Source organism: Nothobranchius furzeri, chromosome 16 (assembly GCF_043380555.1).
Source record: "Nothobranchius furzeri strain GRZ-AD chromosome 16, NfurGRZ-RIMD1, whole genome shotgun sequence".
Classification (NCBI taxonomy): domain Eukaryota; kingdom Metazoa; phylum Chordata; class Actinopteri; order Cyprinodontiformes; family Nothobranchiidae; genus Nothobranchius; species Nothobranchius furzeri.
Window position 1 is genome coordinate 22,555,028 of NC_091756.1, and position 24,817 is coordinate 22,579,844.

The 24,817-nt window shown below is 52.1% G+C and overlaps 2 protein-coding genes across 3 annotated transcripts; one reads left to right on the forward strand and one right to left on the reverse strand.

Moving 5' to 3' along the window:
* Window positions 1–4,858: 4,858 nt before the first annotated feature.
* On the reverse strand, window positions 4,859–19,851 carry narf (nuclear prelamin A recognition factor). 2 transcript variants are annotated; one of them, XM_015963737.3, is made up of 12 exons: window positions 19,619–19,851; window positions 19,075–19,154; window positions 18,933–18,998; window positions 18,584–18,712; window positions 18,371–18,503; window positions 18,053–18,187; window positions 8,930–9,048; window positions 7,955–8,084; window positions 6,310–6,382; window positions 5,952–6,089; window positions 5,405–5,562; window positions 4,859–5,308 (listed from the first exon to the last, which is right to left on the reverse strand). In XM_015963737.3, the coding sequence occupies exons 2-12, from the start codon at window positions 19,129–19,131 to the stop codon at window positions 5,061–5,063; spliced, it is 1,386 nt and encodes a 461-aa protein (XP_015819223.3). In that variant the 5' UTR covers window positions 19,132–19,154; window positions 19,619–19,851; the 3' UTR covers window positions 4,859–5,060. The 2 variants fall into 2 exon arrangements, with proteins under 2 accessions (XP_015819223.3, XP_015819224.3); XM_015963738.3 differs by lacking the exon at window positions 19,619–19,851 and adding an exon at window positions 19,482–19,566.
* Window positions 19,852–22,246: 2,395 nt separating this feature from the next.
* Window positions 22,247–24,537, forward strand: cybc1 (cytochrome b-245 chaperone 1). The gene is made up of 6 exons (XM_015963736.3): window positions 22,247–22,373; window positions 22,762–22,849; window positions 22,928–22,969; window positions 23,046–23,216; window positions 23,295–23,439; window positions 24,003–24,537. Exons 2-6 carry the CDS (start codon window positions 22,762–22,764, stop codon window positions 24,145–24,147), a joined length of 591 nt encoding a protein of 196 aa, XP_015819222.3. The 5' UTR covers window positions 22,247–22,373; the 3' UTR covers window positions 24,148–24,537.
* The last annotated feature ends 280 nt before the right edge of the window (window positions 24,538–24,817 follow it).

Genomic DNA, 24,817 nt, shown 5'->3' on the forward strand with positions numbered 1-24,817 from the left:
CTCAGAGTTTGAGCCTGGTTGGTAAAACCTTTATTATATCATTCTCCATGTGCAGAGTAGGAAGTTAAATTAAATTTTATTTAACACATAGCAACAAAAATGTGTGAGCTGTGTAAACAGGTAGACAGTTAAGATCAGAGGTCTCCAACACGTCACTCGTAGCTCACAACACACCTGAAATGTGCTCGCCAGCGGCGGCATAATAGGGATGGACAATGTATCGGCATCAAAATCGGTATCGGCCGATGTTAGTCACTTTTTAACATATCGTAACGGTTCTATAAATAAAACGGGGCCGATATTAACAACCGATATTTTTTCCATATATTTGTTTGCCTGTTTCAGAGGGTGGGGGTTGATGTGTAATTGTTAAGTCATGTGAACAGTGAATGAAATCATCTCAGAAGAGTAAATGTGTGTGTTGTGTGTACATAACATAAATTCAGCCTTAATAATTGTCATTCTATACAAAATCTGCTGATTTTAGAAGCATTAATGTAAGTATGTCGGTATCAGCAAATAACGGTTACCAGCCATAATAGTGATCTTAATATTGGATTTCAGCCCAAAAATCATATCGGTGCATCACTACTAATTAACGAGGGACAACTTTTAAAGCTGAAGTCAAGCCGTCCCCGTGTTCTATAATACCTAATCTAAAATGAGATTTTGGTGGAAGTAAAATAAAAATCAGATTATTGTACAAATCTTTCAGCAAACATGTTCAAGTCTGTAGTGCAGCTGCAGATGAAGATGCTCTTGTAAAGTAGACGGGGTGACATCGTTTATACAGGTCAGGGGTCTCATTTATTGAGCTTGCTTACGCACAAAACGGGGTCGGAAAACTGCGTAAGCACCTTTCCACGCAAACTTTGGGATTCATGAAAGAAAACTTAGTGGAAAAATGTGCGCAACTTTAAGTTGACTAAGGATCTGGCTTACACACATGTTGGACATGGAGAGCACCTGCAGTGCTGCTGCTGAGAAGATACAATTATAAAATCCTGCAGCATTATCACTTGTACCGCTTCGTTTTCTCACAGAACAAGACCCCCCCCCCCCCCCCCCACACACACACACACACACACAGCCTGAAGCGCAGAATACAGAATGCAGAATATCAGCAGGGGGACAGATTGAGACAGAACATCATGCGTCTGTGACAGTGTGTGTCCTGTCACTGTGACCCGATTGATCATGCACCCTGGCTACTTGTACAGGGGAGATCTCTGTTTGGGTGACTGGTTAGTGCGAGTGACTTTCACCTGGAAGTCTGGGGATTGAATCCCTATTGGATCATTTTTTTAATATCCGCCACAGATTTCTGAAGAACACAGCATTGACGGCTTCAGCAACGCTGTGCCACTCTGTGGATTTTCTCTTATTTGTTTTGCAAAAGCACTTCCTTTCATTTCTCCACCTCACCCACAGGTACCTCAACTTCTGCTTGTGTGAAATTGCGCTTCCTTGATCTGCCTTGATCTACGGTCGCCATGTCATTGGCAGAGCGTTGCAACAGCCAGCTTATGTACATGCATGAGATCCACAAGGCACTTTGCATTGGCCATTTATGGCAATAAGTGGGCGTGGTGAGGGCGGTACGTGACTAAAATGCAGCTGAGAACCTTTCTAGATAGTTTCTGATTTATGAAGCGGCGATTGCGTGCAGCTGTGCGTCCTCCATGTTTGATAGACCACAAACCTGCTTGGCGTAAGTACATTTTTTTCTGAGCTTAAGTACGGTTTTAGTAAGGATTCTACGCCATGTTTGATAAATAAGACCCCTGGACATCAGACTCATCCTGCAGCAATCTGTGGTGGCCTCGGCCTGAGTCGGGTGGTGGGGGGAGCACGGCTGCGGGGGGGGAGGAGGAGTCAGTGACCACACCGGAAACAGAGGCTGCAGCAAGACGACGAACCGCAACAGCTGCAGATTACCCCACAATTGCCTCACTAGGACACGGGAGCAGGGATCAGCCCCTGAAGGAGTTCTAGAGGGACGCTGGCTGCAGGAGCACAGCACAAGCATAAAATAAATAAAGCCAGTGTAGCGCTGCCATGTCTGGGTGTGACCCACAGTAATGGTTACATCGTGGTTTTCTTCTGGTTTCAGTCTGAAAGGATTCAGTTCGCTAAACTCAGCCATTTATCTTCATGTCTGGTTCGATGACGTCCATTTGGTGACAGGCAGGTTTGTGGTTGTTACGTCTTTTTACACAGAAGCTGGTATCAATATTAGTCATTAAAACTCCCGGACATCACATGTGAAACCCGTGGCACACATCAAACCGGATCAGAAAATGGCGTTCATCCCCTCGTGGACCCACTTCTTTAACCCATGGATGGTAGATGGGCGTGACTTGGGCTCCCTCTGCCATCCCATTCACCTTCTATACTTTCAATAATCTAAAACTATTCCAGAAATAAGTCAGACCGTGCCTTTGACGATTCTCTGGTCGGGTCCTCGCTTGTTAAAGAGCAAGTCACCCCCAAATACACTTTTTTTTGCTGATAAACTAAATAAACGAGTGTCTAATCGTGCTGCAGACACTTCAGTGCATCTTAGTTAAAATTTAAACATTCTGCCTAAAACTGGCAGTGTTGTGCCGTTGTCAGGTAAAAACTCTGCACTGTATTCTAATTTAAATCTGCCACCGCTATTGGCTAAGAGGTATGCTATGATGATCTGGTAGATTATGATGTCACAATGCTGTCGTGAGCCTGTGTGTGTGTGTGTGTGTGTGTGTGTATTTGTTAGCAGCTCTGCCCTCTGGGTCTACCAGGCAACAGCATGTGTTGCATTTTTCAAACATGAAGTGGGAGTGGAGTTAGACTCTGGTAGGAGTTGACTTGCTCTTTAAAAACCCCATCTAGAGTCTTCCTCCACAGCAGCTGCAGACCCATCTGTAGACCAGCGGTCTGCTCCAAGGGCCTAGAACAGGTTGTGGCTGATCCAATAGCAGTTACCCCAACCTAGTGGTTACCATGGTGACCCTAAGGATGCAGTGCTGGTTGTAGTGACCCTACATGAGGGGTTGCTATGGTTACTGTAACATAGGGCAGGTTTAACACACATCATGACCTGGACGTGTTGTCCGAGTTAAACTATTAAAAGAGCAAGTCCCACGTTACCGATGGCCTGTTTTGAGTTTATTGCAATGAAATAGTCAACTCTGATGAAAATATTGACATGACCGTGTTGTTTATTCCTTTTTTTAAACCATCAAGTCTCTTGCAGGGTCACGGGGAGCTGGTGCCCAGGGGTGCTCAGGCGGGAGACACATGGATAAATTATCACCACTAGCAATCTCTGAGATGTGAATAAAGTTCTGATTACTGTCAACAGGATGACAAGACTGGTTTACTCAGGTGAGCGTCGAGGTATGAATGAGGAAAATATCCCATCAGGTGTAAAATCTGAATCACTTCCCTGTTGCCATGGCACTGGGCATCAGCTACACGGCGAACTTCATACCTTCACTTTGATTTCCAGGTACCTGCTAGCACTTCCATCAGCTCATCTTGTAAAGGAGTTTAAAACGTGACAAAAACAAACAGAGTTGGTCTCCGTCGAGCCGTACACCCAACCCTGAGCAGGAGCTGAGGAAAGTCCGTAATTATCCTTTAAATCAGCATTTTCACGGCTTTCCTGAGCGCTGAAAGAAACAGGTTCTGTTCTCGGACGGTGATGCAGTTGGCTCCTCCAGCTGGACTCTGGGGCCTCTGGGCTGTTTACATCCGCTCCTACGCTTTCTGTTCATGTCAGCGCTGCCGGCTGCACCTCCAGGCGGTCTAAAACCTGGCGGAGACATTTAAGAGCACGCAGACCGAACCGCAACCCTTTTTGTTGTTTGACCACCAGAAAAGCTCCATCAGCTCCATCTGCACCATACAGTTAATGCAGACGAGGGGAGCCTCAGCTTGGCTCCAGTCTCCCCAACCCCCGCGTTCCCTCTGACGTGGTGCGTTTCTGCACCTGTGGAGCCAGTAGCTGTGGTGGCTACGGGGCACAAAGCAGCAAAGGGCAGCAGCTGGAGACACCATGACTGTTTTAAATAATCTCAACGTTATACCTAGATTAACATGTGTTTTAGTTTTGTGTGGGCGAGAGGAGGACATCTGTGTTGTAAACACGATTCTGCAGATTTGTCCTGAAAAGACGAATGCAGCTAAAACATTCGGCATGTGCACGCTGCTCCAGATGTTTGCATGAACCCAGAAGTAACGTGTTATTATTCAAAAACTCTGCGTCCTGAAAGCCAGACAGGAGCTGGTTCTACTGGTTTTCTAACACCCTCCTGCTGTGGTCACCATCAAAGCTAAACACGGGTTAAATCAAGAGAAGCTGTGATTTTTATCTTGAGAGGCGCTACAGAAAAGACCTTTTCTTCTTCTTCTTCTACAACCATGGCCCTTGAACCTGACCGGTCCCCTTTACTCTGTAAATTAAAGCTGCTTGTCGACCCTCTGGTGGAGCTCCTTATCGCTGAGCCATGCAAGGTCTGTTAATGATCAACGCTGAAGACACCAAGCAGGTGGCTGACAGGACGTTTTAGTAGGTTTACACCACAGCTTATCCTGATTCTGTAAAATTAACAACATAACTTAATAAAAACCGGTTCATGGGGCTGGAAGAGAGGCGAGTACATGGCAGTAACATCCTGTAGGGGGAGGGGTGCTGTTGCATAGAGAGCACTGAGTTAGACAGGAAGTCGTCTGTTGGACGGGTTCAGGCCCGTTTAACCTCCTCACTCCGGTCCAGGGTTACTGCTCTGTAAACCTGCTACAGATGTTCCCAGAACCGCTGGGACATGGTGAAACTTTATTTGTGATCCTTTATCTCAAATGAGGAACAGTCTAGCTCCCGTCAGCAGAAGCAGAAATGTGTGTTCTGGTGGACTCTGGACCCTTTTGTCTCTTCAGGTTTGGGTTCAACACACGGAAGTCTCCTGTTGCTGAAAACAAAACAGCGCCCCCGTGTGGCCGACTGAGCAGTAGCTCACGAGTCTGGAGCTGCACGGTCCACAGTTGGTCCAGAAGCACTTGGCTGTTGGCGTGTCTCACCACTGCATGTGGGGGGGCTGCGTGTGGGCCTGACCCGGGCTCCGGTACTCCGTGTGCAGCAGCTTTCCGGCCCGAGGCGAGTCCTGGCCCTGCAGCCAGTCCTCATACAGAGTTTTCAGGACAGGGTTTAGCTCTGGCAGTCGAACCGGCAGGCTGCTGTAGACCTCCTCCATCTGCTGGACCAGAGCCTTGTCCACCCGACCTTCTACCTCGCTCTCCGCCTGACCTCGGCCACTCAGACAGCCTGGGGGGGACACGAGAAGAATCAACACGGATACGATTCTCACGAAACATCGGAAACACGTTTTAGACTCAGAGCTGTGATGTCACTCGAGCCTACCTCCGGGACAGGACAGCACCTCCACCAGCTGGTACGGGACGCGTCCCTTTCTCATGCGGTGCACTAACGTCTGAATGTTCCGGAAACCATAAATGGCGGCAAACTGCAGCAGCGTTTCCCCGTCTCGCTCCAGGGTCACTTCCTGGAAGTCCCGATTCCTGGAAAACCCGCCAGCAGCACAAGAAAAGTCAATATTTACAATCCAGGTTCAGAGATCAGATGACACGACGCCCTGGACTTCACTGGTGGGGCCTCGGACGTGCGACCCAGACTCGTGGAATTACACGTTAAAAGTGGGATTTACCGTAAAAATGTTAATATTCGACCTAACATCTGGGATTTTACAAAGATGAAGGAGACTGTGTGTGTGTGTGTGTGTGTGTGTGTGTTGGGGGGGGGGGTTACCATGGTGACATTTGTAAAATTGATTAAATGACTTGTATTGAACTGATGAGCTGTTATTTTAGAGAAATTTAGTCAAAGCTGCTGTGGAAAATTCTCTAAATAAGTTGGTTTCTCTTCGTGCCTCTGATGCCCGGTCTCTAACCTGAGGGTTTTGTACGTGACTTCCTGCACCTCCAGACCAAAGAGCTCTTTGGCAGCGTGTTTGAAGACGTGTTCCAGGAGGCCCTCGGAGCCGCGACCGTCGTGCCGCACCAGCGCCACGTCTCCACCGTCTCCCAGCCTGCAATCAAACAACAGCTACAGTAAATCTGTTTGTTTACATAAACTATGAGAGTATAGAGGTCGTCCAGACGAATTTTTTAGTTCCCAGTTTTCAGGTAAAAGTTGTTTTATCAGCAGAATAAAACCTAAATGATGAAAGTTAAATTCTGATTTTAGGAGGAGAAAAACTTTCTCTCAACTGGAAAACATCAAAGGCTCCCACGAATGTGCAAACTCACACTTGGTCCAGTGGAACCGAGTCCAGCTCCTCCACAGACACCTTCCTCTGCTCCATCAGGTGGTAGATCTCCCCTGAAACAGGAAGTAGATTTAGTGCTCCAGACTCCGAGGCTGTGGAGCAAAACTAGAAAATAACAAACCAGGTTTTATTCCAGGCAGAATATTCCGTCTCCACTAGGGCTGCACGACATTAGGAAAACCTGCGATATTCCATAACAGTGAGTAATATTGTCGATGACGATATTACTTGCGATAAAAAAAATGTTTAACTCGGGAACAAAAATAATCAAAAACAAAGAAATACAAAAATCCTTAAAATGAGAAAAGCAAAAGGTGTGAGGAAAGGGGAAAGAAACTGAACAAGAAAAGGCGATCAGTGGATCCCGGGAAAAGCAGAACAAAGCTAACTCAGGTGGTTGCTAACCATCAAAATTGGGGGCGAGCATCTGACCTATGAGAATCCGCCCAATCGGCCAAATGGGTGAAGAGCTCCATTCGATTAGTTAAAAACATCACGCCTCCGTTTGACTGACAGAATGCATCATGTGTAGCAAACACTTGAGCTGAGCGTTCATTACCATATTTATCTGTTCTTTCAGATATGCATATTGTGCATGCTGAGATCGCGATAACTAAACATTTACCGTATATCGTGCAGCGCTAGTCTCCACCAGACGTTGCATGTGGGACGATAAATATTTTAAACAGCAACAAGAGACTGTAACGCATCTGCAAATGTTTACGCCTACAGAGTTAAATATTAACCGGCTCAGCCTAAGCTGGACACCACAGACGCTCCGGTCCTCTCGTCAAACAGCAGAGGCCTGATGGACAAACTCAGAGGCCTGATGGACTAACTCAGAGGCCTTGTTGCAGAAGCACGGGTGAGGAAGAGGAGTAGGGTTGGGCAGGGATCGGAACCGGGACTACGTGTACGTTTTTCCTGGAATCTTTTAATCTTTTTAATTCCGATCCCTAGTGTCAATGCCCAGTGGCCGCCGGAAGAAGTAGCCAACACCAACGAAGAAGAACCCACCAGAAGAGTTAGCATTGATGATCAAATGTGGAAAATGTGTGGAGGCTTTAGCGATCAGCTGATGTCTGACATAAACAGAGCCGATCACCTGTTGCTCATATGCTGCAGCCTGCAAAGGTGTGCAGCGTCGCGCTTCCCTCCCCTTTCCCTACGCACTGCAGACGCGCAGCTGCCGAACCTTTACTCCATGAGAGAGTGATGTGAAGTTTGCACCTTGCAACAATCCCTGAACAGAGGAAGTTTGCGTCGACACGCTGGATTTAATACGAGTTAAAGAACAACCGGAGGGTGAAGCGAGGTGTGTTTCATGACTAACACTCGTCTGGATGAGTGTGGCTGAGCTAACGACCTCTACAATAATTAAAGCTGTGCTAGATGATCAGCTTTCTCTAATGAGACTCAAAGAACGCAAGCTGTAGCTACAATGTAGCTCATCACCATCAGTGTGTGTGTGAGAATGACTGTTATAAAGCTCCTTGAGGAGTTCTAGGACTCTAGAATACGCTTTCTCAAATAGAGACCGAGTGATCTAACCAGCTGCAGTCTCCTCCCACCTTAGGGAGGCGGGGCCAACCCCGACCCTGCTGCTGTGAGTATGACGTTCTTACTGGAGGTGAGGACACAGTCCACGTCTCTGGTCTCCATCAGCGTGTTGTAAAACTCCTCTCTGACAGCCTCCAGTTTCTTATCGAAGCAGGGCGCCACCACCAGGTGATAAACTCCGTCTGGACTCAGCTTCTGTTGGGAGAGAGCAGCGTGAGCCTGGCCAGAAGGTGTCGAAGGAGCACTGTGATGACGCGGTCCAGGTGCTTCGGAGACGACAGACTGCTTTTACAGTACAGCTGCCAGACAAACTGGAACCCAGCACCGCTGTGTCGTGACTCAGCTAGATCTGTTCTGAGAGACTCAGCCTGCCGTGTGCAGCAGCTACGCGACCCAACGTCACACAGAAAGCGGACGTCATCTCCATCTAAAGCTTTTGTGAAGCACTTTGGGATTTTTATCTGCATTTTACCATAAATAAGGTTTCTTCTTCTATCCACCCTCTCAAATCCAGTCCTGACCCAACAGACAGGTGCTCTTTGATGTCTCACACCCTGTCCTTGTCCTCCGTTAATCTGTCTGGATCGGGTGGGGGGCAGCAGTCCCAGCAGGGGAACCCGGATCCTCCTCGTCCAACCCCTCCAGTGGGACGCTACGGTGTTCCTGGGCCTGACCTGGTTAAAGCAGGTCTTACTCACATGGGAGAAGAGGCCAGTTATGTATAGAAACGAGAGGAGATGCCCTCAGAGGTCAAAGGTTTCTCCTCAAACAGCTGCACACGGCCCCGACCCTCAGCTAACGTTTAACCCTTTGCTTTGTTTGAAATCGAGCCAAACACCCAGCATCAGACACGCGGACCGTAGAGACGAGGGTGACGTTATTTAAGACGACCCCGTTGCACCTGGGTCAAAACTTAATGGCTTCTGCTTCTCCTTTCCCAGGTAGACAAACAACAACATGTGTGATGCAGCAGAGAAAGCAACTGGCATTTTAATCACTGCTGCTCTTAGCCAACCTGTTCTCCTCACAGTCCCGCTCACCTGCTGCTTACAGAAGAAGTCTTTGACCAGACAGCCCATGATCTGCTGGGGGGACCTGGCGGTGCAGATCTGAGGCGTGACCAAACTACCCAGGATGCGTTCTGCATACCGGATCCAGCCTACAGGAGACACGAGACAAACGTCTTCACTGAAACCAGAGACGACTCGTTTCTGGAAGAAATTAGCTTAGTCGCAAACATCAGCACATGTCCCCTCCTGTCCCGCTGTATGAGACACACGTCCACATGTCTGCTGTCAGATTACCGCATGCAGGAATCTGCGGGTTCTCCTGCTGCAGAATTACGTCCAACAGAGACCTGGGTCCAAAAGGCAAGCTAGCACCAGAGTTAGTGGTCTTAAAACAGAGAGACAGCCGGAGACACGCTGCAGAGGGACAGACAGCTGTAGACACGCTGCAGAGAGAGGGACAGCCGGAGACACGCTGCAGAGAGAGGGACAGCCGGAGACACGCTGCAGAGAGACAGACAGCCAGAGACACGCTGCAGAGAGAGGGACAGCCGGAGACACGCTGCAGAGGGACAGACAGCTGTAAACACGCAGCAGAGAGACGGACAGCCGGAGACACGCTGCAGAGAGAGGGACAGCCGGAGACACGCTGCAGAGAGACAGACAGCCGGAGACACTCTGCAGAGAGACAGACAGCCGGAGACACGCTGCAGAGAGACAGACAGCCGGAGACACGCTGCAGAGAGACAGACAGCCAGAGACACGCTGCAGAGAGACAGACAGCCGGAGACACGCTGCAGAGAGACAGAGAGCCGGAGACACGCTGCAGAGAGACAGACAGTCGGAGACACGCTGCAGAGAGACAGACAGCCGGAGACACGCTGCAGAGAGACAGACAGCGGGAGACACGCTGCAGAGAGAGGGACAGCCGGAGACAGCCGCAGAGAGAGGGACAGCCGGAGACAGCCGCAGAGAGAGGGACAGCCGGAGACACGCCGCAGAGAGAGGGACAGCCGGAGACAGCCGCAGAGAGACGGACAGCCGGAGACAGCCGCAGAGAGAGGGACAGCCGGAGACACGCTGCAGAGAGACAGACAGCGGGAGACACGCTGCAGAGAGAGGGACAGCCGGAGACAGCCGCAGAGAGAGGGACAGCTGGAGACACGCTGCAGAGAGAGGGACAGCCGGAGACACGCCGCAGAGAGAGGGACAGCCGGAGACAGCCGCAGAGAGACGGACAGCCGGAGACAGCCGCAGAGAGAGGGACAGCCGGAGACACGCTGCAGAGAGGGACAGCTGGAGACACGCCGCAGAGAGAGGGACAGCCAGAGACAGCCGCAGAGAGGGACAGCCAGAGACACGCTGCAGAGAGACAGACAGCTGGAGACACGCAGCAGAGAGACAGCCGGAGACAGGCAGCAGAGAGACAGACAGCCGGAGACAGGCAGCAGAGAGACAGACAGCCGGAGACACGCTGCAGAGAGACAGACAGCCGGAGACACGCTGCAGAGAGACAGACAGCCGGAGACACGCTGCAGAGAGAAAGACAGCCGGAGACACGCTGCAGAGAGACAGACAGTCGGAGACACGCTGCAGAGAGACAGACAGCCGGAGACACGCTGCAGAGAGACAGACAACCGGAGACACGCTGCAGAGAGAGGGACAGCCGGAGACAGCCGCAGAGAGAGGGACAGCCGGAGACAGCCGCAGAGAGACAGACAGCTGGAGACACGCTGCAGAGAGAGGGACAGCCGGAGACACGCTGCAGAGAGACAGACAGCCGGAGACACGCCGCAGAGAGAGGGACAGCCGGAGACAGCCGCAGAGAGACGGACAGCCGGAGACACGCCGCAGAGAGACGGACAGCCGGAGACAGCCGCAGAGAGACGGACAGCCGGAGACACGCTGCAGAGAGAGGGACAGCTGGAGACACGCCGCAGAGAGAGGGACAGCCGGAGACAGCCGCAGAGAGAGGGACAGCCGGAGACAGCCGCAGAGAGACGGACAGCCGGAGACAGCCGCAGAGAGACGGACAGCCGGAGACACGCCGCAGAGAGAGGGACAGCCGGAGACAGCCGCAGAGAGACGGACAGCCGGAGACACGCTGCAGAGAGAGGGACAGCTGGAGACACGCTGCAGAGAGAGGGACAGCTGGAGACACGCCGCAGAGAGAGGGACAGCCGGAGACAGCCGCAGAGAGAGGGACAGCCAGAGACAGCCGCAGAGAGGGACAGCCAGAGACACGCTGCAGAGAGACAGACAGCTGGAGACACGCAGCAGAGAGACAGCTGGAGACAGGCAGCAGAGAGAGGGACAGCCGGAGACACGCTGCAGAGAGAGGGACAGCCGGAGACACGCTGCAGAGAGAGGGACAGCCGGAGACACGCTGCAGAGAGAGGGACAGCCGGAGACACGCTGCAGAGAGAGGGACAGCCGGAGACACGCTGCAGAGAGACGGACTGCCGGAGACACGCTGCAGAGAGACGGACTGCCGGAGACACTCTGCAGAGAGAGAGACAGTTGGAGACACGCTGCAGAGAGACGGACAGCTGGAGACAGGCAGCAGAGAGACAGACAGCCAGAGACACGCTGCAGAGAGACAGCTGGAGACACGCTGCAGAGACACAGACAGCCGGAGACACGCTGCAGCAGAGAGACAGCCAGAGACACGCTGCAGCAGAGAGACAGCCAGAGACACGCAGCAGAGAGACAGCCAGAGACACGCTGCAGCAGAGAGACAGCCAGAGAAACGCAGCAGCAGAGAGACAGCCAGAGAAACGCAGCAGCAGAGAGACAGCCAGAGAAACGCAGCAGAGAGACAGCTGGAGACACGCTGCAGAGAGACAGACAGCTGGAGACACGCTGCAGAGAGACAGACAGCTGGAGACACGCTGCAGCAGAGAGACAGCCAGAGACACGCTGCAGCAGAGAGACAGCCAGAGACACGCTGCAGAGAGACAGCTGGAGACACGCTGCTGAGAGACAGACAGCCAGAGACACGCTGCAGAGAGACAGACAGCCAGAGACACGCTGCAGAGACACAGACAGCCAGAGACACGCTGCAGAGAGACAGACAGCTGGAGACACGCTGCAGAGGCACAGACAGCCGGAGACACGCTGCAGAGAGACAGACAGCTGGAGACACGCTGCAGAGAGACAGCTGGAGACACGCAGCAGGGAAGACAGCCAGAGACACGCTGCAGAGAGACAGCTGGAGACACGCTGCAGAGAGACAGCTGGAGACACGCTGCAGAGAGACAGCTGGAGACACGCTGCAGAGACACAGACAGCCGGAGACACGCTGCAGAGAGAGACAGCTGGAGACACGCTGCAGAGAGAGACAGCTGGAGACACGCAGCAGAGAGACAGCCAGAGACACACTGCAGAGAGACAGCTGGAGACACGCTGCAGAGGCACAGACAGCCGGAGACATGCTGCAGCAGAGAGACAGCCGGAGACACGCTGCAGCAGAGAGACAGCCAGAGACACGCTGCAGCAGAGACAGCCAGAGAAACGCAGCAGAGAGACAGCCGGAGACACGCTGCAGAGAGACAGACAGCCAGAGACACGCTGCAGAGAGACAGACAGCCAGAGACACGCTGCAGAGAGACAGACAGCCAGAGACACGCTGCAGAGAGACAGACAGCCAGAGACACGCTGCAGAGACACAGACAGCCAGAGACACGCTGCAGAGAGACAGACAGCTGGAGACACGCTGCAGAGAGATAGACAGCTGGAGACACGCAGCAGAGAGACAGCCAGAGACACGCTGCAGAGAGACAGCTGGAGACACGCTGCAGAGAGACAGCTGGAGACACGCTGCAGAGACACAGACAGCCGGAGACACGCTGCAGAGAGAGACAGCTGGAGACACGCTGCAGAGAGAGACAGCTGGAGACACGCAGCAGAGAGACAGCCAGAGACACACTGCAGAGTGACAGCTGGAGACACGCTGCAGAGGCACAGACAGCCGGAGACACGCTGCAGCAGAGAGACAGCCGGAGACACGCTGCAGCAGAGAGACAGCCAGAGACACGCTGCAGCAGAGACAGCCAGAGAAACGCAGCAGAGAGACAGCCGGAGACACGCTGCAGAGAGACAGACAGCCAGAGACACGCTGCAGAGAGACAGACAGCCAGAGACACGCTGCAGAGAAACAGACAGCCAGAGACACGCTGCAGAGAGACAGACAGCCGGAGACACGCTGCAGAGACACAGACAGCCAGAGACACGCTGCAGAGAGACAGACAGCTGGAGACACGCTGCAGAGAGATAGACAGCTGGAGACACGCAGCAGAGAGACAGCTGGAGACATGCTGCAGAGAGACAGACAGCCGGAGACACGCTGCAGAGAGACAGACAGCCGGAGACACGCTGCAGAGAGACAGACAGCCGGAGACACGCTGCAGAGAGACAGACAGCCGGAGACACGCTGCAGAGAGACAGACAGCCGGAGACACGCTGCAGAGAGACAGACAGCCGGAGACACGCTGCAGAGAGACAGACAGCCGGAGACACGCTGCAGAGAGACAGACAGCCGGAGACACGCTGCAGAGAGACAGACAGTCGGAGACACGCTGCAGAGAGACAGACAGCCAGAGACACGCTGCAGAGAGACAGACAGCCAGAGACACGCTGCAGAGACACAGACAGCCAGAGACACACTGCAGAGAGACAGACAGCTGGAGACACGCTGCAGAGGCACAGACAGCCGGAGACACGCTGCAGAGAGACAGACAGCTGGAGACACGCTGCAGAGAGACAGCTGGAGACACGCTGCAGAGAGAGACAGCTGGAGACACGCAGCAGAGAGACAGCCGGAGACAAGCTGCAGAGAGACAGCTGGAGACACGCTGCAGAGAGACAGCTGGAGACACGCTGCAGAGACACAGACAGCCGGAGACACGCTGCAGAGAGAGACAGCTGGAGACACGCTGCAGAGAGAGACAGCTGGAGACACGCTGCAGAGACACAGACAGCCGGAGACACGCTGCAGCAGAGAGACAGCCAGAGACACGCTGCAGCAGAGAGACAGCCAGAGACACGCTGCAGCAGAGACAGCCAGAGACACACTGCAGAGAGACAGCTGGAGACACGCTGCAGAGACACAGACAGCCGGAGACACGCTGCAGCAGAGAGACAGCCGGAGACACGCTGCAGCAGAGAGACAGCCAGAGACACGCAGCAGAGAGACAGCCAGAGACACACTGCAGAGAGACAGCTGGAGACACGCTGCAGAGACACAGACAGCCGGAGACACGCTGCAGCAGAGAGACAGCCAGAGACACGCTGCAGCAGAGACAGCCAGAGAAACGCAGCAGAGAGACAGCCGGAGACACGCTGCAGAGAGACAGACAGCCAGAGACACGCTGCAGAGAGACAGACAGCCAGAGACACGCTGCAGAGACACAGACAGCCAGAGACACGCTGCAGAGAGACAGACAGCCAGAGACACGCTGCAGAGGCACAGACAGCCGGAGACACGCTGCAGAGAGACAGACAGCTGGAGACACGCTGCAGAGAGACAGACAGCTGGAGACACGCTGCAGAGAGATAGACAGCTGGAGACACGCAGCAGAGAGACAGCTGGAGACATGCTGCAGAGACACAGACAGCCGGAGACACGCTGCAGAGAGACAGACAGCTGGAGACACGCTGCAGAGAGACAGACAGCCGGAGACACGCTGCAGAGACACAGACAGCCGGAGACACGCTGCAGAGACACAGACAGCCGGAGACACGCTGCAGCAGAGAGACAGCCAGAGACACGCTGCAGCAGAGACAGCCAGAGAAACGCAGCAGAGAGACAGCCGGAGACACGCTGCAGAGAGACAGACAGCCAGAGACACGCTGCAGAGAGACAGACAGCCAGAGACACGCTGCAGAGACACAGACAGCCAGAGACACGCTGCAGAGAGACAGACAGCCAGAGACACGCTGCAGAGGCACAGACAGCCGGAGACACGCTGCAGAGAGACAGACAGCTGGAGACACGCTGCAGAGAGACAGACAGCTGGAGACACGCTGCAGAGAGATAGACAGCTGGAGACACGCAGCAGAGAGACAGCTGGAGACATGCTGCAGAGACACAGACAGCTGGAGACACGCTGCAGAGAGAGACAGCTGGAGACACGCAGCAGAGAGACAGCCGGAGACAAGCTGCAGAGAGACAGCTGGAGACACGCTGCAGAGAGACAGCTGGAGACACGCTGCAGAGACACAGACAGCCGGAGACACGCTGCAGAGAGAGACAGCTGGAGACACGCTGCAGAGAGAGACAGCTGGAGACACGCTGCAGAGACACAGACAGCCGGAGACACGCTGCAGCAGAGAGACAGCCGGAGACACGCTGCAGCAGAGAGACAGCCAGAGACACGCTGCAGCAGAGACAGCCAGAGACACACTGCAGAGAGACAGCTGGAGACACGCTGCAGAGACACAGACAGCCGGAGACACGCTGCAGCAGAGAGACAGCCGGAGACACGCTGCAGCAGAGAGACAGCCAGAGACACGCAGCAGAGAAACAGCCAGAGACACACTGCAGAGAGACAGCTGGAGACACGCTGCAGAGACACAGACAGCCGGAGACACGCTGCAGCAGAGAGACAGCCAGAGACACGCTGCAGCAGAGACAGCCAGAGAAACGCAGCAGAGAGACAGCCGGAGACACGCTGCAGAGAGACAGACAGCCAGAGACACGCTGCAGAGAGACAGACAGCCAGAGACACGCTGCAGAGACACAGACAGCCAGAGACACGCTGCAGAGAGACAGACAGCCAGAGACACGCTGCAGAGGCACAGACAGCCGGAGACACGCTGCAGAGAGACAGACAGCTGGAGACACGCTGCAGAGAGACAGACAGCTGGAGACACGCTGCAGAGAGATAGACAGCTGGAGACACGCAGCAGAGAGACAGCTGGAGACATGCTGCAGAGACACAGACAGCCGGAGACACGCTGCAGAGAGACAGACAGCTGGAGACACGCTGCAGAGAGACAGACAGCCGGAGACACGCTGCAGAGACACAGACAGCCGGAGACACGCTGCAGCAGAGAGACAGCCAGAGACACGCTGCAGCAGAGACAGCCAGAGAAACGCAGCAGAGAGACAGCCGGAGACACGCTGCAGAGAGACAGACAGCCAGAGACACGCTGCAGAGAGACAGACAGCCAGAGACACGCTGCAGAGACACAGACAGCCAGAGACACGCTGCAGAGAGACAGACAGCCAGAGACATGCTGCAGAGGCACAGACAGCCGGAGACACGCTGCAGAGAGACAGACAGCTGGAGACACGCTGCAGAGAGACAGACAGCTGGAGACACGCTGCAGAGAGATAGACAGCTGGAGACACGCAGCAGAGAGACAGCTGGAGACATGCTGCAGAGACACAGACAGCCGGAGACACGCTGCAGAGAGACAGACAGCTGGAGACACGCTGCAGAGAGACAGACAGCCGGAGACACGCTGCAGAGAGACAGACAGCCGGAGACACGCTGCAGAGAGACAGACAGCCGGAGACACGCTGCAGAGAGACAGACAGCCGGAGACACGCTGCAGAGAGACAGACAGCCGGAGACACGCTGCAGAGAGACAGACAGCCGGAGACACGCTGCAGAGAGACAGACAGCCGGAGACACGCTGCAGAGAGACAGACAGCCGGAGACACGCTGCAGAGAGACAGACAGCCGGAGACACGCTGCAGACAGACAGACAGCCGGAGACACGCTGCAGAGAGACAGACAGCCGGAGACACGCTGCAGAGAGACAGACAGCCGGAGACACGCTGCAGAGAGACAGACAGCCGGAGACACGCTGCAGAGAGACAGACAGCCGGAGACACGCTGCAGAGACACAGACAGCTGGAGACACGCTGCAGAGAGACAGACAGCCGGAGACACGCTGCAGAGAGATAGACAGCTGGAGACACGCAGCAGAGAGACAGCTGGAGACATGCTGCAGAGACACAGACAGCCGGAGACACGCTGCAGAGAGACAGACAGCTGGAGAGACGCTGCAGATAGAGACAGCTGGAGAGACACTGCAGAGAGAGACAGCTGGAGACACGCAGCAGAGAGACAGCCAGAGAAACGCAGCAGAGAGACAGCCGGAGACACACAGCAGAGAGACAGCCGGAGACACGCAGCAGAGAGACAGCCGGAGACATGCAGCAGAGAGACAGCCAGAGACACGCAACCAGAGACACGCAGCAGAGAGACAACCAGAGACACGCAGCAGAGAGACAGCCAGAGACACGCAGCAGAGAGACAGCCAGAGACACGCAGCAGAGAGACAGACAGCCAGAGACACGCTGCAGAGAGACAGACAGCCAGAGACACGCTGCAGAGACACAGACAGCCAGAGACACGCTGCAGAGACACAGACAGCCAGAGACACGCTGCAGAGACACAGACAGCCAGAGACACGCTGCAGAGAGACAGCCGGAGACATGTAACAGAGCGACGCAGCAGTAAGACAGCACATCACCCCCAGAAGGTTTCATTTGACCATCGGACCTAAATCACCACCACAAGAATCTTTTAGAACAAAAGATCCAAAGGTCACACAGTGTGTAAAAAATGGAGCCCTCTGTGCATCACCCACTCACAAACTGGTGCTGCACAGCCGATGGACACCGAGATAAAAAATGGGAAGGCTGGAGCACTTAGGTGAGTCGAGGTTTATTAAAACAAAGGAAAACGAACATTTCAACACTGGATGTGTCCTCGTCTCTGGGTGTTGCAGCCTTCTGATCTCTTTAATCACACTGTGTGTGTGTGTGTGTGTGTGTGTGTGTGTGTGTGTGTGTGTGTGTGTGTGTGTGTGTGTGTGTGTGTGTGTGAGAGTGAGAGAGAGAGAGAGAGAGAGAGTCAGGCAAGCAGTAAGAGCTTATTTAGTCAAATCCTGACAACGATATGAAACCACGGCCACTCTTCCTCCCTGCAGCAGCGGGTTTTAACAGCAACAGAGTCGTTTCTAACTCTGCTCTACGAAGAACAAACAGGTGTTGACTTGGACTTGTTTAAATTTAAAACCACATCTGTGATGAAAGAAGACCCCTGGTCTGTCCCCACCAGTTCTCGTGTTCAGCACACAACTACAGCAGAGACAAGTGAGAGCATCAGGAGGGATTTATGAACCACCGCTGGGCTTTACCTGGACACGAGGAGGTGAACATGGGCACGGCGTGGGAGTCGTGGTGCCTCCTGCGATACCTCTGAATGAACTCTTTCTGAGTCTCTAAGATGCTGAAGCCCGCTGCCAGCGTGGTGTCAAACACAAACTGAACTCCTGCAGACGACCAGGACGAGACAGGAGCTTGTTTATTAAACAACAACGTGTTTGTAAAAGTCACATTCAGAGTTTTACTCGTGAAATAAATGTAACTGGAGAATCAATTAAAAGTTCTTTGTTTCTCTTTTGTTAAAGCCACAAAGTCCTGGAGACCAAACCCACAGCCTCCAGCCAGCTCACCCAGGTGCTTCAGGAAGCTGCAGAGCTTGTGTGCAGCTTCAGCAAGGTCCAGACCAAACTTGACAGCAAAGAAAGGCAGCGACTGTGGACACACGGACGCCACAAGCACCTTGTGTTTTGATGTGTCACACTTCTGACAGAGACAGAAAAACGACTCATCAGCCATTGTGCAACCCGACACAGGCTCTCTCAGGTTTCTGATGACACCTGTACCTTATTCAGGGCCAGAACCCGCTCCACCTCGTCCAGATTCTGCTGAGAGATCCTCAGGGTGTCCTCCTCAGACAGACAGCCATCACAGGAGAGACAGGCACTCAGCAGCAGCTGGGACCCTTCAGTCACCTAAAGGAGATCTCACATGATGAGTCTGCACCGGAGTTGTGAGACTGCTGTGAAAACACCTAGGGTGACTTTAGAGAGTTCCCTTCTTTGTTCAGAATCAGAACATCCTGATCAGCAAACTGAAGTACAAAATCATCGGAATGTCCTCTTGGTCAAGCATGATGAGGACTGTCCAGACCAAACCAATCAATAACAGCAATGCCGCATAAGCAGACCCCACCTGCCCGTTGACTTTATCGCTCTCCTGGATGGGGTGAGCTCCATCCTCACTCTGTTTCTTGTTGCACTGCGGGGTGGAGAAGCACAAATTAAAGTCAGGAGAATGAAAAACACTTTCAGACTCACAGGAACATCATTCCTACCTGCTTGGTGCAGTTCTCGCACTTCTCCTTCAGCTTGGCTATCTTGACCTCTGACATTTTCCTCAGCAGCTCTCTTTGGACTGAAACACAGCAGATGGAGAACAGCACTGTTGGTTTGTGTCTAGTGTGTGTGTGTGTGTGTGTTTCTGCTGCGGTTTTATCAGCTCCACCCTTGTGGGTGTCCCTGCCGTCCTATCAAAGACAACAGCTTATCATCAACACAGCAGCCTCCCGACTCTGGGAAACGGACTAAATGAGCGTTAGCTGCAATCCTTCCTGTCATTACATGTAAACACCTAATTACATACACAGCGTGAAAGGGGATACAGACAAACATGGCTGAAAGCCTGGCAACATTTACCACAGCTTATCTAAAAGCAGGCTAAAGCAGCTAAAACAGCAATCACCTCGTCTGGTTAGAGGCTATTAGCTGGTTAGGCCGCTTTTGTTTCACTTTTTAAACGACGACAGCCATAAATGTGGAGCCACGAGTTGGTGTGAAACGTAGAGTGGACAGGGACGGCTCAGCGTGGAGGTAACTCACCGGACGGTTGCTACTTCTCTGTTGTTGAGGACAAAGACATGTCAACCCGCGGGGGACAGCTAGCTAGAGGAGCCACCGCTTAAGGAAGCACCTGCGCCGCTCAGCAGGTGATTTCTCCCCTTTTTTGACGCTTTTAGTCTCAGGTTATTATTGAACGGCGTCACCGACTTGGACCGCCAACGGTTATTCTACCAGACGCTACTTATCGCGGCACAGGGCTTCTTCTGACCCGGCCATTCGTGCTCTAGCGCCATTACACCCGGTGCTTCCGAGACGCATGCGCAGAAGAAGAAAAAACTTCGTACCGGAAACTTGGGCCTCAGCATTTCAAAATAACAGATTTGGGGGGGGGGGGGGGGGGGGGGGGACGTATAAACCTACACTTTAATATATTTTAATTAAAATGAAAAATATCTGTTTTTCAGAAGAAAAAGACTGTCTTTTTATGCTGATAATAAAGAAAATAAAATCACCAAATTGCCCTGGATCTGACTGGTGGATTAATTTCTAGTTTCTTGGTCTTAAAAAAAATGATCACATTGCCAGTAACAGAAAATAGGTTCTGGACTTATCATTCTCCTGGCTCAGTGTGAGCAGCCATCCTCCACGACTCACTGGGGATTGAGAAGACCGATCAGACAGAAGCCATGTTCACATGTTTTGTTTTGAGTAAAACACTGTTGACCATCACCTGCTACCAGATAAGCTGACAGACTGGGTAGGCCTGTTAGGGACTGCTCTGGAGTGGTTCTCCTCTCATCTGTCTGAGCGTTCCCTCTCTGTGTCAGTTATTATGTCACCAAGCTTCGGTCCTCGTCCACCACCCTTACCCATGGTGTCCCACAAGGTTCTGTGCTGAGGCCTCTACTCTTCCTCCTCTATCTGCTTCCTCTGTAGCTCACATCGTAAGCTCCTTTAGAGGAACCTCCTACCATCTTTATGCAGATGACATCCAACTGTACATCTCCTTTAAGCCCCATGAGATGTCTAAGCTGCAGCTGTTACACACCTGCTTAGACTCTTATCAAAACCTGGATGGTGAGAGCTTTCTTCAGCTGAATGAAGATACGACTGAGATCCTCATTTGTGCCCCAGACAAGCTGGTTCCCAAAGTCAGAGACTCTCTTGGTCAGCTTGCTTCCCACACCAAACCTTCTGACAGGAATCTTGGCGTGACCTTTGACCCAGCTCTCACCCTGGATTCTCATGTCAGTTATCTTGTTCGCTCTTCCTTCTTCCATCTCAGGAACATTGCTAAGCTGAGTCCCATTCTGTCCCGCTCTGAACTTGAGACAGTTATCCACACCTTCATCTCCTCACGCTTAGACTACTGTAACTCTCTTTTCACGTGTCTGAGCAGAACCTCCCTGAACCATCTACAGGTGGGTCAGAACGCCTGTGCTCGGCTTCTGACCAAGTCCTCCAAACACACCCACATCACCCCGCTTCTCCTCCAGCTTCACTGGCTGCCAGTCAACTCCAGGGTTCATTTCAAGATCCTGGTTCTGGTCTATAGGGTCTTACATGGACAGGCACCATCTTACATTGGTGATCTTCTTAGTCCCTACACTCCCAGCAGGTCCCTGAGGTCCAGTGATCAAAGTCTACTGGTTGTGTCAACTGGTGATAGATAATTTGCTGCTGTGGCCCCCAGACTCTGCAACTCTCTCCGTTGAGCATAGTGGACTCAGTGGTGTCCTAAAAGCAACTGAAAACTCATCTGTTCAGGTTGACTTTGGTGTGAACTTTGGTTGATTCTTCATCACTACCTTCTCCTCATTCATCTGTCTACCCATGGAAGTGGTGGCTCAGTTGTTAGTAGTGTCTCCTCACAGCAAGAAGGTTCAAAACCCAGCTGCAGCTAGGAATGCACAATATATTGGCATCAATATCTTTATTTTTTAACATATCGGTATCGATAAATAAAACTGGGCCGATATTAACAACCAATATTTTGTCCATCTTGTTTCCATTTGTTTATCTGTGTCAGAGGGTCAGGGGGTGATTTGTATTTGTTTAGTCATGTGACAGTGATTGTAATCATTTCAGAAGCGTAAATGAGTGTGATGTGTGTGCACAATAACGTAAATTCAGCTTTAATAGTTTTCATTCTATACAAAATCTTCTGATTTTAGAAGCATTAATGTCAGTATATTATTTTGGCAATAACAGTGATATCAATATCAGACATCGGTATCAGTCCGAAAATGTCATATCAGTGCATTGCTAGCTGCGGCCTTTCTGCCTGCAACTGTGCTGAAACGAGGGGTGAGGCCGTTGTAAAATCACTCCAGGAATACAAATCCCCTGTAAGCCCCCCACTGTGGACACCTCTGATTTCCATCAATTACAATCCAACTGTGACAGCGTGAGTGTCCTGTCACAATGTCCCGATTGATCATGCGCCCTGGCTACTTGGCCAAGGGGATGTCCCTTTGGCTGACTGGTAAGAGCGTATGACTCTCACCCGGGAGTCTGGGGATCGAATCCCGCCCGGGCCCTCATTTATCCACCTTGCCACACAACAAAAAACAGCTAGAAACAATGAGTTATCAAATTACGGCAGCGCTTTGAACAAGCTTTTATTTTGAAGGAAACGTGAAAGTTAAGCCATCCAATCAGAGCTCAGGCGTTCAGGAAGGAAGCGTGGTTTGCCTTTACAACAAATTAACAGAACTTCCTTCATGCGTTTCCTCCTAGCGATCTTTCATTAAATCTAATGTACAAGAGGAACGACTAGAGACAAAAGCTCAAGGTAAGAGAAGCAGTAGCTTAGGCGTGGGACTCCCACAGAACCCTGGTTGTGTGTGTGTGTTGTATGAAATCTGAAGGTTGTATTAGTGACATACAAATCTAGTTTTTAGCCAGAAACTTCAATCTGCCCCCTAAAATCAGGGTAAGCAAACCAAAGTGGGCTGAAGGGATGCCTTTTATAACGCCTGTCTCATTACCATGGGCGGTTCATGGATGCAGGTGTCTGAGTCTGCTCACTGATACATGATCCAGAGTTAAATGAATGCAGGATCTGATAAAGCGATCCTGAGACCACGCACAGAGGATCTCTTTACCCTGTGTTATTGCAGTAGGCTGTATACACCTTAAAGTCATGTTCATATGTGTATTCATGCCTGTGTTTTACTCAGATGGGATACATGACAGTTGAAGAGCACACCTCCACTCTGCTTCACCTTAAGAGAGCTCCTGGTATCCGCTCATGGTCTCTTCTGATTGGTAGGTTATGAACAGTTTAACAAACCATCTTCATCCTGAATTACCTCCAGACTCAGAAGCCTCTGGCTCTCATCGCAGGTATAGCATCTGTTGGGTTGGCTGCTGCGTACTACAGCTCAGGTTTGTAAACCAGCTATCTGCACTTTAGACTCTGGCTTCCTGTTCGGTTACAACAACCTGTGGTCCGTGTCCACAGACAGCCTCCTGTGGAGGCTCTTCTACATCTCAGGCTGCCTGTTTGTGGCCGTACAGAACATGGAGGAGTGGGAGGAGGCTGTGTTCGACAAAACCACAAACCAGATCGAGCTCAAGAACACCAGCTTGTACACTTTAGTGCTGACGTTCTGGAGGAAGGGCGAAGAGCGAGGTCAGCAGAACCACGGAGAGGTCAGCGACATTAGAGTGGGAGAACATCAGATCTAATCGTGTTTTCCTCCTGGTTCAGTGGTGTTGGACCTCACACAGCTGTGTGACGTGAGTGTCCAGGAGGAGAAGGTGCGCTACCTGGGAAGGGGTTTCCATGTGATGCTACGGTTAGCTGCAGGCTTCTCCTTCCCGCTCACTCAGAGCGCCACGCTGGGAGGACGCAGGTAGGCTATCCGCCAGGTGGAACACGTGTGACGGAGAACCTCCGCCAGACGTTTGCATCTGGTTTTGTAACCCAGATGTTTACCTTCCTCACACTCACGTCGATGTTGGATTAAATGACACAACGGCCAAAAAGTTCAGATTATTTGAAGTAAATCTGAGAACTAAACGGCAACACGACTCTGCCGTTGCTGGCTCTTAATAATAAATAAGCAGATTAATAAAAAATCGAGTGACTGAGATCACTAAAGGAAGCCGTATCAGCTGTTTCCTGTCATGACAGCTTTAGATTAAGATATGCTGAGAAAAGTCAGAGTTCCGGTTGTTTTGGTCAGATCCTAAAACTAACGTTACAAGATGAATCACAGCAGCTGTTAGCCTTTTGGTTTGTCGTGGGTGAAGCTGCTCACACGTCACTTTCAGCTCATAGTTCTGTTTCTGAGACGAGGGTAAACTCCAGAACCTAACCCGTTGTAGGTGTGCATCCACTGGGGCCTTGCGGGTTTTATCAGAAACCACGGTGAGGTTAAGTTGGTGCCTCACCGCTGTGCTTGTTCCTCCTCAGTGACGTGGAGGCTGTAGCTGCTCTGCTGAAGCGCTTCCTGGGGCTGGAGGAGCTGCAGCGTCGCAGGCAGCAGGAGAGCGAGTACGGAGAGGACGAGGACGACTCTTCCGTCCACAGCACCGACTCAGATGATGAAGCAGACTAACCCAGGCTGGATGGAGTCCAGGCCTCAGAGTTCACTCTCCTGCTCGCATCTTTACTCTGCTTGACTTTTCAAAATGACTTTCTCTTCACCAGCACTCCTTAGAGAGGATCAAGTCCTCTGAACTAATTACTGTTTGAGAGAAGACTCTGGATTCCTGCCGACACTAACGAGTGTTTACGTGTGGGACCAGAGACGGACGGTTCGGTGGACCACCCAGCCCAGTGGGAAACCCGGATGAGGGACTGTCGGAGCTCCACCAGGAAATGACAGTTCTCAGGTTAATGCTCGGTGCTGATGATTTTCACAGAGAAGTGTGTTTAATCCGGTCTTGTGTGGTTTTTATGTAAGTGCTACACCACTGAGCCGACATAAAGGTTGTTTTTACAGAAACATGAACATTTCTTCTGCTCTGACCTCCGCCCACATTAGAGGGGGACACGGGAATGGATTTTCTCTGCTTTCCCAACCCAACAATGCTTTTGTCCCAATCCCAGATAGCAAGGGAAAATAAAATTCCTCCCCATCCCAACAACATAATTCCCACTCCCTCCCAGTCCCAGCAGCTGTTTTTAAGGTGTGTAACCCAAAAAAACCACAGCAGTGTGAGGCGTTTCCACTCCATCACGGACAGCTCCCAGAAAACTTCAGACATCCCCGACAAGTGTTTTCC